Here is an 18592-nt window from a genome sequence, read left to right as displayed (position 1 = left end):
ATATCCAACAATGATGACAGCTATGACACACATATCAAGCAGTGCTTATATTATTTTCAAAAAAAAAAAAAAAAGGAAGAAAATACATTATTAAAAATAATACCTGGTTCACAATTAATACTATCAGTAGGCACTACTGGACTAATGGCAAAGGGTAATAGACCCAATCCAGAACCTGGCAGAATCATTAGGAATAGAAGATTCTCATGAAATAAAAACATTTCTGTATAAATTATACTTCATTAATTCTTACACTGCCAACTGCAATTTTTCTTTTAGCAAAAGATGATGAGCTTTCCTCTTTGTCTTCTACAATTTAGAAACTCTGCAGCTGCTTCGAGTCTCACTAAAGATGGCCTATACTTTATTACTCTCCTGGTTAACACAAAACTGGAATGCTTCCTTTTAAACCAAACTTTTGGAATTAGTCTGTCTATGGCAAGGTAAGAATTAAATATATGCACTCACTTTGCATGCATTAAATCAAGCTCTTTCAGAAAATTTATTTTCTCCCATTAAAATCCCAATGTGTTGCAAGCTCTATTCATAAGTACTCTTATCTTAACTGCTTCACCACAGGGCACATGCTTTTAGTTAAAAATAAAACAAAATAAGAAAAAATAGCATTTAATTGTATGAATGATATCTGGCAGTTTTAGCAGCCACCTCAGCAAGTATTTCTGAAGTATAACAATGCCTTTCCTGAGGCCACAGAATATGGCCAAAATTATAAATCTTCCTGGTCAACAAAGAACCAGCAGTCAATAATTTTGATAATTTTAAGATTAATTTTCTAAATAATGATGACCTAATTTTTTTTGGGGGTGGGGGGCAGATTTCTTTTTTCACACAGTTTATATCATGAGAGAAATATTATTGATTAATAAGATTTTAGTACAATTCTGGTATGCTACTTCTCTATAGTGATTCTCAATAATAAAACATATTCTGTTGCATTAAAATACCTTTCATTTTCCATGTTTTGGTTATAATGGAACAACAATATTTGCAGCTTCCTTTCTAAGACTCACATAGCTTGGAAACTTGGTATTGGTCTGTATTTTATAAATATCACTACTTCCTCTTATTTCTCCAAATTGTATTCAATATATTGCACTTCAGTTTTATAAAATAACTGTGCAATATATAGTTATAAGTCTGCAACTTGCTATTCAATAATATTAAGTAAATGTTTGTATACAAATATTCCAAAGACTAATTTGCTTTTTCTCTAATGTTGAACACAAAAAAGGCCAAAACAGAGGGTTAAGATTTTCTATAATGTTGAACATGTCCTTGCTCTACAGAATTAGTTTTACAAAACAGTGTATTATATATATACACACATGCATAATTATATAAATAGATAATTTTTTTTTCAAAATGGCAGAGAAAACCAGTTTGTTCTCAATCTTTTTAAAAATGCATAAATTGTAAAACCTTTATGTCATCTTGAGTCACATTTAATCATATTTTAAAGTTACACACAGAAAATATGAATGTATTACAAGATATTAAAAGGCTGATTTTATACAAGCATTGCTATCATCAGTATTACTCTAATTTTTCCTCATTTGGGATTTAATAAAAAACATCCCAGTATTTTGGACCTAAAAATACATATTAGGGATACAGAATAAATTGCTAAGTTTGAAGATGTATTGCAAAATGTCATTGAATCAGGAATCACTTTTAAGAGGAAAAATTCTTGTCTTTTAAGGTGAAGATCATATAGGCACTATTTGAGAACCAACTTAATGATAAAGAGAATGTTTTAATTGTTTTAATTGAGACAGTTTTAATCTTCCATGGGTTATATTTGGAGAGATTTGATTATACTCCAGAACAATAATGTTAAAAATCACCAAGTCAGCAGACAAATTAAGCAAGATCTTTTAATAAGAGTAGTTAGGTAACTACAAAAATTTTATGTGATTTGTAGGGAGAACTGCATGCTTTTTCCCTCTTTAGGTCCCAGCAACTGAGCTTAAAATATAAGCCCTCCAAAACCAAAGCCAAACTAGCACATATTGCAGCCTTCATCACTTACAGGTCTTGCAGCAGCCATCATTATACGTCTGCACAATTCCTCCATTCTAGGAAAATAAAAGAAGAATATAGAAAAAAAGTCTGGGCCCAATGCAAAGGGAAATTGTATCTCAAGACATTCCACATTTTAAAGATATCAAACTAATACAAATTAGCGCCACTGAAATCAACAGAATTACACAGATATGTATCAGCTGAAGGTTTGTTTCACAAGTTCTTTACAGCCTTTGAAACTGAAAATTAACTCATCACTGATGAGAAGTTCAATTTTGTTCAGTTGATATCTGATCTAGTTTCCTTTGAAGAAGTCACTTCGTTTCTATAACCACGTTTTTTATATAATCGACTACCATCTATTTCCCCACCATGGAGATTTATTAGGATAGTTTCAAAAATTCGTGTGAGTAGCCCAGATCTGCATATCAAGCAGACCACAGAAGATAAATAGATGCTATCTATTGCTAATAATATCTTAGGATAACAACAGACAAAAGACAGACATTTTTCAGCTTCTATCTTTTTATGTGAGCATATCTTTTTTACCTCGTTACATTGAATATGTTGTTCAAGAACTTCTTAAAAGAGCACCTAAACTCAAATATTCCTGAATTATCCTGAACTGCCTGTGACAAAAGTTTTCTTCTCAGCTATTGGCTCAAGCCTATGTTCAGTGTCTCTCAAAAACATGTCAGACTGATTCAGAAAGTTAATTTTAGGGGTCAATTCTTAAAAATCTTAACCTAATAGATGGTGTCAGAACGGTTCCAAGGAAGAAACTCAAGCATTAACTCAAAGTAGTATAGGCATTATGTTTAAATAAAATACCTTCTTCAAGACTGGAGGAAATAGGAACTTTTCTAAAAAATTGGAAGGGATAAGTAGGACTACTACTAAATGTATAATCTGTAGTCAAGGCAGCAATGGTACTTACCCTTTCTAAACATATATTTATTATTATTTGTAGCTCATATTAAATATAGAATGTACTGCAACTGAAAAATTTTACAAGTATTATAAGAGAATTATTAAATTAGAAATTAAACTGTAAATAAATATGCAATCTTTGTGAAGAATACATGTTCTTCAAAGAAAAAATCAGATCAATTTTTGGATTTATTGATCTGATTTATTTATTGTGTGTGTTCTATGAACATGGCAAAGTATTATTCCAAAATAAGGTGAGACATAGTGATTAGCACTTTTTATAGAGGTGTCATGCATGATTCCAATTCCACAAGCAGTCATCAACAATACCCAAGCCAAACTTTTACACTCACAGATACTTTGTCAGTTGGAAAGAAAACAGTAATATAGCAAATGACTGCAAATTACTCATTTACATGTTTTTACTTACCACTTTTTTAATTTAAAGAAATTGCATGAAGTTTGCCTGCATTGTGGAGTGTAAGCTAAACTCCAGAGCAATTATTGTCACTTACCTTACCCAAAGTACAAACCTTTGTACACTCAGTGTCATTAAATGGGGGGCAGACAACACTTGACCCCAGTACAATAGCTCCTACAGCAGTCTTTACACATTTGTAGTTGGTGCAGTTGGAGGTCCAGGTGCTTCCTTCCTGAATATATAAAACAAAGCCTTTGTTAGGAAAGCCAAACACTTCAGCTTTATCCCCAACCTGAAATGTCTATAAAAGTAATGCCCTCATGCTGTAGCATCTACTGGAGTGGAAAGTCTGCTGCAGAGCACCCATGGGTGGCAAAAAGGAAAGACCATCCTCTAACTACCAGAGGCTACTCCTCCGTGGAGCCATGGCTCTCCTCTCCAGCATGTTGCTGAGCATGGGTGTCCTACCGCAGAATGAAAGGACTTTGTGCCAGTTCAATAATTTCTTTTGCTCTGAAATCAATTGGAAGTATGAACCAAGTCATGGCCACATCTAAATTTCTGTGTATGTGGAGTCTGGACCCCACCATCAAGATCCTGAATCCCAGAGCCTCAATTTGCACTTTTCCTTTCTGTAGTAACTAACAGGAAGAGAAGAGTGGCCCTCAGAAGATGGGGACATAGAAGTCCTGACGTAGGCTTAGAAGCTCTCAACACATCTAAATCACAGTACCTAATATAGAGTTGCAATTTGAACCCAGCTCTGCAGTCAGAGCATATCCAGCCTTAAGTAAATAATGACATTTGCAGATCTTCACAGGAAATATTACAAGCAATAAGATATTTACATATGTGAAATGGCAGGTCTTTAGATAAAGACATCCCTTTCCAATCATACATCATTAATAGTCTCTAAGCGTTTAACCAGCAGTAAGGAAGTATGAAGCAAGAATGACAGCATAAGTTAACTAAGAAATGCCTGTCAGACTCCTTTCTGTTGTATCATTACAGTTGCTTCTTATCTCTGTTCAGAGGCACTTACCTCATACACAATAAGCGTTCCATTATCTGTATGAAAAGAGCAGGACACATTTTGACACGTACCACAACAAGTATGGTGACTGAAGGAAGGAATATATACTTGATGCTGGGAAGAAAGGAAAGGAAAAAGACAAACTAGTACTTTTAAAACATGGATGGATGGATGGATGGATGGACGGACGGACGGACGGACAGACAGATTTGTTTACACAGGCTGATAGAAACTGCCTCTCAAAATACTTAGGTAGACACAAGATATACATCATCACTGCTAAATTCTCAAGTTCTTGCTAAGTAAACGGGACTAGCAAAAGTCTTTACTAAAACTTTCATCCTAGTTGTGCAGCTGTGTTCACAAATTGCATCATTCCTGTATTTTAAGAATACTCACAGCTTCACATTGCTGGGAACAGTTCATCATTGTGAAATGCATGGCATTGTAACCTGTGTTCTGATCTTTCTCTTGTAAACATTGCACAGTATAACAAAGGTCTCCATCCAGATACTGAATCACTGACTGTCCAGGATTCAGTAGTGTGACCTCTTGGAAGATGCACACATCATCCTTCTCTAAAACCAAAAGAAACAGATGTTACCAGAGGGGAAAAAAGAATCATGAAACAAATTAACAGAACCACTGGTAATACAGAAGTAGGGCAAATTCCTATTCACTGTAAAAGTATTCTATCTTATAGACTTGATTGGTTTGTGGTTTTAAATACCAAACAAGAGTGGGAGGAATGATCATTCAGTCTTAGAAAATGCTGCAAAATGCAAAACTGCCTAAAACTGATAGTGTTCCTGCTATGGAAGTAAAAGAAGTCTGTTGTTCTTATTTTAAAAGTGTTCTAATATTTAACATTCAGCTACTCTGCACATCACAAAATGTAGCCTTCCTGCCAATTAAACTACTCTGTCTGCAAATACCTCTGGTCCAGTAATCTGCCCAAGCTGTACCATAAATATGTGCTTGGCTCTTGGAGGCAGTTCAGCCTGGGCTACTGCCAGGACTGCAGCTTGCCTCAGCACCCCCATGCACAGTGCAGCTGAAGTCTACTCTACATGGGTAGCTGAGTGAGGGAAGGGAGCAGAGCTCTGATCTGGAGACTGGCTACCTCTTCTTGTGCTGGCTGAGCAGGTCTGCTGCTCTGTGCAAGATGTTGTCCGATTTGTGTTGAAAGCGGACTAGGAGCAGCTGCCCTGCTCACACTCAGTTACCGTTCACAGCCTGCTTCCTACTTGTCTCTCACCAGAGAGACTGTATCTGACTCTGAAAGCATGGGCAGTTCTACAACACTCCCACACTCTGCCAGAATAGACACAAAATGGATGGGTTATCAGGCAAAGCACCATATTCAGAAACGAGAGTATCATTGCATAACTAGCTAGGCACACATCAAATTAAGATAAAACAGCATTTACATTTGAGAAGGTTGTAATGACCTTAGTTCTGCTTTCTTTGCACACCCTTTTAGCTAAAAACTAAAACACAACAATGAGGAATATGAAAAAGTTACCACAAATGTAGTGAATGCATCCACAAGCACTGGAAACACTGCTATCTATTTTTTTAACTTCTCCCTGAGTACAGAAAGATAAAAGTTTGCAAAGTCATGCACAATTAAATGTAGTGCTACACAGACAAATTTTCTCTAATAATGTAAAATATTGCTTTCATCACTTCCACCTCTAGTTTCATAAAAGAGTAAAATTGCAATGTACTCAAGAAACAATAACAATTCAGAGTTATTCAGTGTATTTATCTCTTAAAACAGAAAACAGCACTTCATTTTCTGTAGGGGTGCATAAAATAGCAGAGTCAATAAACAGCATTTTTTCCTGAGATACAAATTTATTTCTATAATAAATATATTAGCAAAAGATTGCCTCCTAAGTATTTTCTTCCAAAAGATAGGTGAAAGCTATTTAAATCTAAAATTCCTCAATAGACTTTACATTTAACCTGTTTGCCTGGGTTCTTTTTAATGCTGTCTTCACATGAGGAAAAAACTTCAGGCATTGGATAAGAAAATATGGCCACTATGGTATTAATGGGAGCTTGAACATTCACTCATAATTATTTTCCAGATCACAGTCCCTATTATGAAAAACTACATGAGGACCAAAATACTTATGACTTCTCATATCAGCAAAATTCAATAATGTTAAATCATTTTAATCAAAAGCATAAATTATTAACAAAATGACATATTTCTTCAGATGATACATATAATCATATAGCTTATACTTCATTAATTATTTTTTAAATGTGAATTATTTATGTGGAAAGCCTTACTAGCATATTGTTTCATGACAACACTGAACAGGATAAAATTACAATTGCTTTTTTCTTTTTCCACCTTACAACACGCAAAGTGAAATTTCTCCAAGGAATGGTTGACAACACTATGCAGACACTTGGAATTACATGCTTGAGCTGGGACTGCAGGGCAATCCCACCCTGTCCCTGTTCACTCTTTACCACTAACTGAAACAAGGAGTGTAAATGAGGAGTAAGACAGTTCGACATCATTACTAACAGTATTTAAAAGACACCACTTACCAATTTACAGGTCAGCATGGTAGCATTCTCACAGCTACATTCTGAGGAGATAAAGAAATCTGTGTTAATCAATTAGCTAACTGTTAGTTTTGGTTAACAGTTGTGACTAAGGAATAAAGCAATAATTACCACAGTGCCATTCTGGACAACATTGCCCAAGTATTTTTTCCTTCACAGGTGTCATGTCATCTGTGCAAATCATAGGAGGCTCAGAACAAAGATTTTCATCACAAACTAAATGAAAAGACATATGAGAATTTATTCAACTTTCCTTCATGTTTTCCAGATTACATTAATTTTGATAAACTATTTTAAAAATAAAACTATTTTATATAAATGTTATTGTGTTTCTTAAGCATCTGAACTATACTTGGAATGAAAAACTAAACAAAAATTTTCAAAAGTGATTTTAGTTGTCTTAGAACATGTTTAATTTTTCAGAGAACATCAAACAGGAATCACTTAATATTCTTCCAACTTCAGAGTTACTCAGGATAATAACCAGTACCAAAGACAACTCAAACCATACTCTTTGGGAAACATATACTTGATATGCACTGTAAAGTGCACTTCTGTAACATAAAAGAGAGCAACTAGCTCCCAGGTATGATGCTAATAAGAAAATACTGTCTCCCTTATCAGAACCAGCTTTCTGCGACTGTGAAAGATCACAAACTAAGATCTAAATTTCTCCCTGCCAGAAATGGGGGGGAAAATGCCAAAGGCCTTTGCAGAAAATTTCACCTGGGTAAAACTGCTAGGAAAAGGAAAGGACCAAAATACAGAAACAACTGAAGTAAAAATTACTATACTCCAAACTTAATGGAAGTTAATTACTTGAAATTACCCTGAAAGACTGCAATAGGATACAAATTATTCTAAATTAGGCAGTTATACTTGTAGATGTTACTTTAAAATATAGAGCACAATTTATGTGTTTTATGGGACTATGAAAAGGACTAAAGTTACACTGCAAATATTTTTCTTCTCCCTGCTCATTGTTTGAAAAGTAGTCAACCCAGCAGTATTTGAAACCCTTGGTCTACTCCTTCCCCTAGGAGCTAAAAGTGCTAAGATACTGCCTAAATTAGTGAAATGTACAACAGAGGAAAACCAACATAGAAGCTGTTTTATTAAATGTGTTTTAACGTATGAACAATTGTATATTTGTACTCCAAGGATGGGATTTAATGCCACATTAATATACTGGTATTTAAATCACTGTGAAGATAACCATATTTCTGTCTGTAGAACTGAATAACCTCTCCGGACTGCACTGACTAGGCTTGTTAGACCACCACTGGGCATACCAAGAACTTTGTGTCAAATTTGGAACCTCTACATCCTCATTTCAACCTCTCAGTCTATACCTGAAGCCCACTCTAATTGCCAAACCTAAACAAATCCCTGCACAGTCATGCACTGTCATTTTTACTGAATTTGGTGACATATCAAACTCACAACAGTTACACTCACCGCAGTAGTAATGAGGACAGCAGTAGTGTATGGTATTAAGGTCTACAGTGAGAATTTCCCCTTCACTACACAAGGGAACAGGTTCAATACAGGATTCACAAACTAAATTTAAAAAAAAAGCAAAACAGACATGTAAAAAGTTTTAAATACTAAAAAGTTAGTGCATGTGAATTCCATCTAATAGACTATATAAAAGGCGATACTGCATTTGTTACTCAGATAAAAGAACTTCTAAGGATTTTATGGATATAAAAGCTAAACAAAGCTAGAACAAAGCTAAACAAAGTTTTTGATGTTCAACATTATGTAGGAAAAAAAAATCCCCCAATCCAAGAATAATGATGCTCCAGTCTGCCAGATCTGTGTGAAATCTCACTCCAAGAAATCCTGCCTTGAGTTATTTATTTTAGAATTACAGTCTGGTTTTGTAAATACTCGACTATTCCTTAGCTCTCCATAAAAAATATTAGAGGCTTCTTACCACAGAGATGAGAGAAACAACAGGGATCATCCTGTTTTGCTTCCACAACAAACTGATCTTCTCTGCAGTCAGGCTGGGAGGCATTAAAACAAACTGAAGGATCACATTCTGTAGGATGTGAAACAAGCACTGTTTTAAAAGAAGTCATTGAAACAATATGAAAAATATAAAGAAAATATATTCTTCATGTGCTAAGTAAAACAAAATACCCCAAACTGTCTGTAAATCAGAAGTAACACAGAGACAAAGACAAAAAAATACTGGAGAATGTTTAAAAAAACATACATCATTGCCTGGTGCTATTTACAGTGTCCCGTTCCGTTAACAATCTGTTAACTTGTAATGCAAATTTTCTTCCAACATATAATACAAGTATGGAAAAATTTCCACTAACTGTGGTTTTGTATTTTCCTTACCACATCGGTACTGTGGACAGCAGGACAGGGGGTGGTAGCCTACCACTAATTTTTCATTGGGTTTGCATGTTGGAATAACAGCATCACACAATGACATGTTACATTCTGTGGGATAAAAAACAATATGGATGTCTTTAAACAGGTACAAGTTCAAATCCTATAGTTCAGGCTATTTATACCATCTAATACAGAGATCCACAAAACAAGAGCAGCCCAAGTCAGCTTAAAGTTCACTCCATACCATCATTTTGAGCTCAACCCAAGCAAGCAGTTATAACCCTCTTCAAATTGGTATTTACTTGCTCTGCTCCCTATGCATGAAGCCAAATATAATGTCCCACTGATATTCCTTGAGCAAATGGACAATACAGCATTGGTAACAGGCATCTAGTAAGCAAAAGCACCACGTCATCTGGACCGTATGTTCTCATATTCCTTAAAGACGTTATGAAGAAATTAATATATTTTGCTTAATGTTTTAGGAGCAATAAGCTTATTCTTTTTCTTAACAACCATGGCTAGGCAGAATATTAGTATTCAGTGATCAGCTCCCAGAGAGCAGCTTCTGGGAAACAGCAGTAGATCAGAGGACACTGCTCATCACATCAAAGCACTAGAAAGAAAAGCAAGCAATCTCTGACAACGTCCTCAAATACCAAGGTACTTCTATCATTGAATATACATAAATTTATTATTGAACTTCTATCATTGAATATACATAAATTTTTTATTGAATTCCATACAAGACCTTAAAAATAATTTTTAACAGAAGTTTTGTTCAACTGGTGGACTTCTAAGAAAGAAATATTTCAGTTAATAATTCTTATAAAGAATAGAAGCCTCAATTCCTGGCCCAACCAGCCACAACTACTTGAAAATTAATTGTAAAAAATGTTACCTTGAATCTAAAGTTTGTCAGCTGCCTGTGAATGTGAAGCACTTATTTCATACTTCTGTTACAGAAAACAAGTTGGTACGTACCACAAACTTTCTTGGGACAGCAAGCTCTCTCTTCAATGACATGGAGTAGAACTTCCCCTTCTCTTTCACAGACTGGTGGTGGATCCTCACTGCACTCAGGTTCTATAGCAATAATGCTTCCATTTTCTAAACAGCCATACATGCAGCACCCCCTCATGGACCCATTCCAGATCTCCCCAGCAGAGTGGGGTTGTCCTTTATTATCTGTACATGCTGGAAGGAAAAAAAAAAAAAACTCTCTCCTTTCAACAAGCAGACAGCTCCCATTTCCTGCAAACATCTATAACTTGCATAAAATCATTGCATTAAATAATACAGCTGCGGAGCATTAGAATAAAAGAATCCAAGAAAGGAGGATGACTTTAAAAGCCCCAAAGAACAAATGCTTTTCTATGGGTGAAAGTGGGTAAGGGCAAGGGACAGAACCTGCCCATGTTATTCTTTCCAAAGTTTTCAAGAGAGGAAAGCCTGGAAGCTATAGAAGAATGACCATCACTTTTCACCCAGCAGAGGTACATCAGCACTGGCTCTTAAAGCCAAGTTAACTGAAAGCACAAACTGCTGTAGCTTGAGAAGAAGGTAGGCCCTCTGTTGGAGGAACCTTTACCAGATTCATATTTACTGAGGACTGACACAGAGCTTAAGCTTATCTCTTACCATGAGCTGTTAATATAACTGTGGTTAATACTATCATAAGTGCAAAACTACTCTGTCTTACTGTACTTACTACATTTTTCTTCTGGTATACAGAGGTCAGAGTCTATTCTATGCAGAATAGTGCCATTTTTACACACACAGTCTTCCCTTAAATAGGAACAGGGAGAATCTTCATAAAACCATTTATTCAAGCATGTCTTGGCTTCACAGGGTTGCACACAAGGCTGGTATTCCTTGCCCTCAGGACAGCTCAATGCTGCAAGGAATAAAAAAGGACATTGAGTGCCTCTGTATTCCTTTAGCATTTCATTGGTTAAATAGGTAGTAATAACAAGTGAGTTAGCACAGAAAGCACACATTTATACTTTAAACAGTACTTTAGGTAGGCAACTGATTCAACTGAGACTAACTAAATAATGTATTCCCATTTTAAGAACTTGTACCCTGATTTACCAATGCTGTGATGTTACTTAAAAGAATAATAGAAAGAAATATTATTTTAACTTATCACTGAACAATCACTAAAAAATGTCATCACTAAAGCCACATAAGGGTACAAAATATGGCAGTCTACTTACAACAGTAATCAGGTGTCCTCCATTTAATACAGATGTTGTGCTTGTTGCATAATGACACATATGCAGAAAGTGCATCACATTCATAGTTCCAAAAACTAGTACTGTTGATCCACATCTTCTCACAAAATTCCTGTGGTGACACCTAGGAACATATTGAAATTGGGAATTAACAAGTATAAGGACTTCCTGTAACTAAAATAAATCAGCAATTAAGAGAATACAGCCACAAGGGGAAAAAAATCACTGGCAGTGTCTAAATTTAAAAATATCTTTTTTGTCAGAACACTCATTCTGCAGAACTTAAACTGCCAGAATTTTTTATGCTGACCAGTAGACAGAGAATGCAGTCCTAATGAGTCACACTACTTTAAAGAACTTTTCAGCATAGCCCTGTCAACTAAAAGTGAACAATCTCAGCTAAACATTGCTGCTGTACCTTCCATACAATCCTGCTGTGAATGAATTACTTATTACTCTGTTTCTGTGCCTGTAGGACCTGATAGCCTATTTTAAACATCTATCTCTCAGAAAGAAAGGGCCACTTGAGTAATTAATCTTTTTTTTTTTTTTAATTAAGTTGGGAAAGTCAGTTAGACCTCAGAGATTTGGGGCTTCCTCATTTTCTGTTATGGAAAGTAGCTGTGCTGCACTACCCACCTCTAGCGACCTATAGAGGTCTACCCACCTCTATAGCTGCATGCTACAGCTATATCCCCATGAGAAAGTACAATTTGTAGAAGAAAATTATAATGATTTCTGTAAGAAATGCTACAAAATTGTTAGCATAATATTGACTATGTCAAAATATTTTAACTGGAAATTTCTTTAGTCCAATAAGTCTGCAGCTGCATGAATCACTGTTATGTGCAGCAGAAGCATAAGGCTTTCTGTTCTAGTGATCCACATGAAGCATTTAATAAAAATAACATCTCTGGAATGTGCTTATCTTGACGTGATGATCCAGTGTGTCTCCTTTGAGAAATGCCCATTAAGTAATTTTTAAAAATAGCATAATAGCACAGGGAGCAGTATAGATGTGTGTTTACAATGGACAACGTGACAGGGGTATTAAAGCCACCCATTCCATTGTCAAATCATAAAAATAAGCAAAACATGAAAAATGTGCATGTATAAGTCACTCTTTTCTTAATTATACAACTATTATGTTATTTGGTCCTGCAATTTTTCTGATCCTTATACTCACTTTCTTGTGACAAGGGATGAAAATGCTTCTGTTTAACAGTTCCATACAGTATGTGCAGCTATCTTCAGTACAGTTTCTTACTGGCCTCCTGGTTGTTACATCAAGTGATTTCTCAATTTCCCAACTCTTTATGAACATTTCAATTTCCTCCATATTTGTAATTAAGGTCATGTTTTGCATTTTCAGGTCATCACTAGGATCTCCATTACAAACCCCTGGGGACAGAGAATCATATTCAAAGCACACACAAACATGCCTTCATTTGGGAGAGAAAAGCGACCTGATAAGTTATGATCAACACTGCTTCAGGCTGACCTGTGAAACTCAGTCACCTGAGCATATAAATTAAAGCAGCTGTATGTCCACTGTAGTTCCATCTTCCTGCTTGTGATTTTAGTTCTCAGCTCAATGGCTTACTAAAACAAGTAGACCATACAATACAACTCATTGTACCTTTCACAAAAATTAACTTCTGAGAAAAACTGCTACAAAAAATGTGCTGTTGAGTGCAACTAACTCACTGACATGGTGCTAGATTCTGATCTTATTCCACTGAATGGCAGTCAGGTCCTTGGGAATAATAGTAGATGGTTTTGAGATTAATTGCTCATCACCTATGATTTCACACTGTATTGAGATTTAATTGAACATTCTAAGTGCAAGAAGTTATTAAAAGAATCTTTTGATGAACAAATTGCTTTATCTAGAGAAAATATTGTTCTTAATCAAGTTATTAATACAAAACCACTATAAAAAACTACCTTCCCAGACCTCTGGCATTCATTGTCTACCTGAATTCATTATTCTATTGACACATAAATTAAAATATATGATCTCTTTAAGCACATAACAAGTGAGCAATGCCAAAACTTTAATCTTCATACTAGTTTTACATCTCAGGAACTGATCAGGCTAAGTTCCTCTCTTGTTTTCACTTTCCTTCTGCACTGTTAAAAAGACCCTAAGCCCTTGCCCTCGTGTTTTCAGCCCTGCAGCCTGATGCTCTCCAGGGTCCTTTGTTAGAACTGGACTAGCTTGGTGTGGCGACAGCATGGAGAAATACAGAGGATGGCATTTAAGTAAGAAATGTTTTTTAGTAGCACCACTTTCCAGTATTCTTAGGTCTTCTGCTTCTTGCCACAGATCACAAACTGCTGGCATTAGAATTGTAGGGCCACACTACATAACTGCAGAATCAATATAGCTTTAAAAATAAAGCAAATTTACCACATAGTCCCACAACTTTTTCTAGTATGAGAGGAAGAGGATTGCAGAATCCCAGACAGGAACAAATAGCAGAGGACAGGAAAGAAGCACTAAAGAAAATTTCCGACTTTACTGCAAAATATCAGATAGCGCAACATTTTAAGCTAAGTTTGGATTTGTCTGCATAGTCTTCCTCTTTATGTTCTCATGACACAAAGAAGAACTATTCTATAGTTCTCTCTACATTTGACCTCATCTTGTCCCACTCATTCAGCATGCATAGAGAAGATGGCATGATACTGGGAAAAGATGCAGGGCCAGCCTTCACCTTTTCTCAGTAGATTTAGGAGAACTTTCCTTTTGTTCAAGCAGAAGACAGCAATTGATCTTAAAGACTTGATTTGTTTATATTAACACTTAAAGCATATCTGAATTGCTTTGCTTGCTTTTAAAACTAATAGCAGTTTAAAAAACTGTAAGAAGTTCATTTTCCTTTTCAATATGAAGTAGATTATGTAAAATTAAAAACCACTGGGAAATGAACATTTATGATAAAATTAAAGTAATTTTAATCACCTGCCTACACTTTTCCATATCATTCACGCTGGCAAAGTTATAAAAAAAGCTTCAGGTGAGCTTGAAACATGCTACATTTACTATCATTGTAATTCAAGACTGAGATACCTCAGCACAGTTTTGGACCTTAGACACGGCCTCAAGAGGTCTAAAATCAGATTCTTAATTAACTGTCTTCACAAGACTTGGACCCTTCCCAAGATACAGTTTGTGTCAGTATTTCCATAGCAATAAGCTACCACTGCTAACATCAGTTATTCTTGCCTCCATAATCACTGAAATATACTATCACTACCTGAACTTCTTTAGCAGCCACTTCTTCACTAAAAATTTTCTTTACTTGGCTTCAGCAAAATTCTTAAAACAGGCAGAAATAAGTAAAATAAATAGGTAAATTTTTTAGAAGTTATTTAGATACAATGTGCTGATCACTACTTGGTCTGGAAAGTACTTTATTATCACACAGTACTTTCAAACAGAATGATTAATTTATTATTAATTAATTAATAGTATTTCACAGGCTCTCACATAGGATTGCCAGCAGAGTTAATGAGGGTCACAATGAGAGCTATAGGGACAGCTGGTCACAGATACAAAAGGGAGTTGCAAATTTCAATTGGTAAGTTTTTGAATAAGAAAAAAATTGCCACCATAGCCTCACCACAAAGTCCTTCTGTCTCCCTCGTTGTATTAGAGTATAATCCATACTGTATATCTATGATGCCTGTAACATGAGCCCACTTGATGCTAATACCAGCTGGGGTATTAACCACATACATTGCACCAGTATCCTGAATACTCAGTCCTTCTTTTGAAAACGGTAATGACTGAATTACAGAATCCACGACTACCTAAAATAAACCAAACACATTTTAGAGATAAAGCCAGATTGCAAAGATGTATTTTATATGTATTTCTATTTTATAACAAAAGACTATTTTCACAGCCTCTGCCACACATAACAGTCACAGTGCTTAGAGAGCTTCCCACACATGCCACTTCCAAAAACTGCAAATGAAGTAGACGTGAGGAAAAAAATCTTTTGTAATTAGGGAAAGAATAAATCTTATTTATCACATATCATATGATGAAACAAAAACCTCATTCCAATTATTGAAAGTCATCTGTTGTGACTTGTTACTGACTAGCAAGAAAAGTAGCTTAAGTATTTATCACTTCTAGAGTTCTAGGGTTTCTGGAAGCATAGTCTCAGGCATAACTGCTTTTGCAGCTTCATTAAAATCTCAAAAGAACTTTAAAGTGACATGGGAAAATTACATTTAAGTGAAGCATGGTACCAGAAATGTAAATTGTTTGTTTTGCCTCTAGTACACCATGAATTTTGGGAACCTAATCTGCAAAAGTAATCCTAATCCTGTAGTGTTTTATTTTAAATGATTTATCACATTTTACAACAGAACAGCTCTCCAGCTATTTTTTAAGACTACACATGCTGTTGATATATACTTACTTTTCTTGCTAAACGATTGATAAGTACTTGACAAGTGTATGTTGTGACATTTAATTTCTTAAAACAGAGGCCTGAAGTGTTTGCAGGTGGCACCTTGAAAGAAAAGTGACAAGGAAATTTAGTTACTATTATTTTTCTAATTCTGTGCCAGTTTTATTGGAATTTTCTATATTAATTAAATATTTTTTTTTATTAGTGCATTTTAAAATCAGCAAAATAAGGGAGTACTTACTAGTTTTCTTATTGAATTTGCACTCTGGAAAAAACATGAAAAATAAATTAGAAGTGCAATAATAATCAGCAGCATTTTTATTTAGCAAAGTAAGTTATTATTTTCTTTGTCTTTAATGTTCTTCTACAATCAGCTAAATAATTAAACTAATTTAATATATTCTGTATAAATAATAAAAAATACACACTTTCATGCTAATTTAGTGCATATGCTGAAAGGTCCTTTCAAATTATATTTCTTAAAGAACTAAAACTACAGACTTCTAAAGCTCATCTGCATATATGTTCTGCATTCCCACCTCTAGACTGCAACCAGGAAATGAGAGAGCAATTTAATAGAAAACATCTAAGACAATGCAAGACTGTTACCTTTAACAGCCTTAAATTTCAAGTGTACAGTTGCCCAGTGAGAATAAATAAGAGATGGGAAGGAAAGAAGCCTGTTGAAGCCCCTCATCACTGACTGGTTTACCCACAAACTGAAGATGGACTCAATCCAGCTGCTCAAGGCCTGCACAAATCAGGGCTATGGACAATGCAAAGGAAATGTATGTACAGACTCTTAAGGATGAGACTGACCCGACCTAAACTGGCAATCTAAAAATAAAGTAGTTGGATCCCCTCTATGGACAATGCAGAGTCAGACAATCGCAAAGAACAACTCATCACAAAGTCATTAATACTTTCCTAAAATAACTACTAAATATATTTTGTGACTATTAAAAACATTTTACTATTTTGACCATATTGTAAAGTATAAATTCAAGGTTACAAGAACACTTCTGTGTGGAGAGCCTGAAAGAAGCAATGCATGTTGAGAAGTTATGTCACCTCTGATAATTTAAAAGGCATCTACATTTGAATTTCCTTATAACACAACAATTACTATTTAACTCAAGATTAAATTCTTTTATCTAGACAGCATTATTAAGCATTCTTCTTGAAAATTAAATAACTTGGTATTTTTCATTGAGTGTGGCTTTTATGTATAAGTTTTAATTGAAATATTTTTGCATAATTTCTAACCTATAATGCAAAAAAATTCAAGGAACAATTATAATTATTGCATAAATGCAAGAACTTTACCTGATTAGCAGGACATTTTTCAATATGAGCAACAATAATTTCTCCTGGTAACTTGACTAAAATATAGGAAGCCATATTACAGAGGGCTATGTTGTTTCCATCAAATGTAATAACACTCAGTTCAGACAGTACAGAACAATGACCTAAAAAAGAACTGTCATTTAATGAGGTTACCACAAAATTAAATACAGGGAATTTCTAAAAACTTTCAGTTCTAGCATGACCTTGTTCTGCAGACAACATACTGAGCCATAAGTCTAAGGAAATGTTTAGGCTACTCAGTGGAAATACCTTAACCTGCTTCTGTGTGCCCAGGGTAGGGAAAAATGCTTAAATTGGTGAAAAATTTTATTTAAGTCAATGTTTTACAGGCAAGGTCAATGAATCTGCATGATGTGAGATAAAATATATGCATAAATATTTTTTTTTGAGATACTGACAAGGGACTTCTCTGTCTTTACTTGAAAAAATATAAAGTGCAATATTAGTTTCATTGATGCTGCAAGGTTTTAAATATGACTTCTCTTTAGCCTTTTTGTTCCTTTGGCAGGCTCATCTGCCAGTTTCTGCAGTGTCTAAGCAGGAATTAAAACTGAAATTAGAGTTAATGAAATATAGGGGTTCTGTCTCTCAGAAAAGCTAGCATTTAATTTATTTTTCCTCATAAAATGTTGAAATCTTAACATTTCTACTAATAAAAATTCTGAAAAGTCTCAGCTGAAAAATACTGGCCTTCATGCTGGAGATGTCATTTCAATGTTTTAATTAAAAAAGAAAAATATTTTCATTCTCCAGGATGTCAATTCAAAGGTACCAAAATGTTCAGTATATTTTATTCTGCTTTGCTGATGAATAGCTATTTTTAATTCATTCCAGTATTTAACCTCATATTCCCATTGTAATAACCCTTTAATTTATTACTTGACATTTACAGATCAAGGTTCCGTATTTTATTTAAAAATAAAAGAGACACTTACAGGGACATTCCCATTCTGGACAACAGCTATCAGTGTTAACTTGAACAGGCATTCCTCGAAAACCACAATCTGGCTTCTGCACATCCTTAGGGCAGTTCCTCGAAAGATTGTATAACATCCAAGCCGTATTAACACATACATACTGGCTACATTTGTCAACAGGTTCGAGGTATCTTGGCTGTCACATAAGGAAAAAACAACCAGAGTCAACTTTAACTTCATTGGCCTTATGAAGTCCAAGCGATGACTTGTCC

General features: G+C 35.0%; 1 protein-coding gene across 1 annotated transcript in view; it reads right to left on the bottom strand.

The window, feature by feature from the left end:
- Positions 1-18592, bottom strand: part of OTOGL (otogelin like) — a 90378-nt gene that overhangs the window by 6318 nt on the left and 65468 nt on the right. Inside the window, exons 39-57 of the mRNA XM_068191963.1 lie at positions 18339-18516; positions 17362-17504; positions 16277-16300; positions 16045-16137; positions 15235-15424; positions 12792-13006; positions 11588-11729; positions 11080-11265; positions 10353-10565; positions 9372-9476; positions 8956-9063; positions 8475-8576; positions 7128-7232; positions 6999-7039; positions 5953-6016; positions 4827-5005; positions 4437-4541; positions 3507-3626; positions 2051-2096 (exon numbers count right to left, since the gene is read on the bottom strand). Coding sequence (XP_068048064.1) covers positions 2051-2096; positions 3507-3626; positions 4437-4541; positions 4827-5005; positions 5953-6016; positions 6999-7039; positions 7128-7232; positions 8475-8576; positions 8956-9063; positions 9372-9476; positions 10353-10565; positions 11080-11265; positions 11588-11729; positions 12792-13006; positions 15235-15424; positions 16045-16137; positions 16277-16300; positions 17362-17504; positions 18339-18516 — 2359 coding nt within the window. The remainder of the gene's footprint in view (positions 1-2050; positions 2097-3506; positions 3627-4436; positions 4542-4826; positions 5006-5952; positions 6017-6998; positions 7040-7127; positions 7233-8474; positions 8577-8955; positions 9064-9371; positions 9477-10352; positions 10566-11079; positions 11266-11587; positions 11730-12791; positions 13007-15234; positions 15425-16044; positions 16138-16276; positions 16301-17361; positions 17505-18338; positions 18517-18592) is intronic.

Source organism: Anomalospiza imberbis, chromosome 5 (genome assembly GCF_031753505.1).
Source record: "Anomalospiza imberbis isolate Cuckoo-Finch-1a 21T00152 chromosome 5, ASM3175350v1, whole genome shotgun sequence".
NCBI lineage: Eukaryota > Metazoa > Chordata > Aves > Passeriformes > Viduidae > Anomalospiza > Anomalospiza imberbis.
The sequence above is the reverse complement of the archived record's forward strand: the minus strand, read 5'-3'. Positions and strand labels throughout refer to the sequence as shown.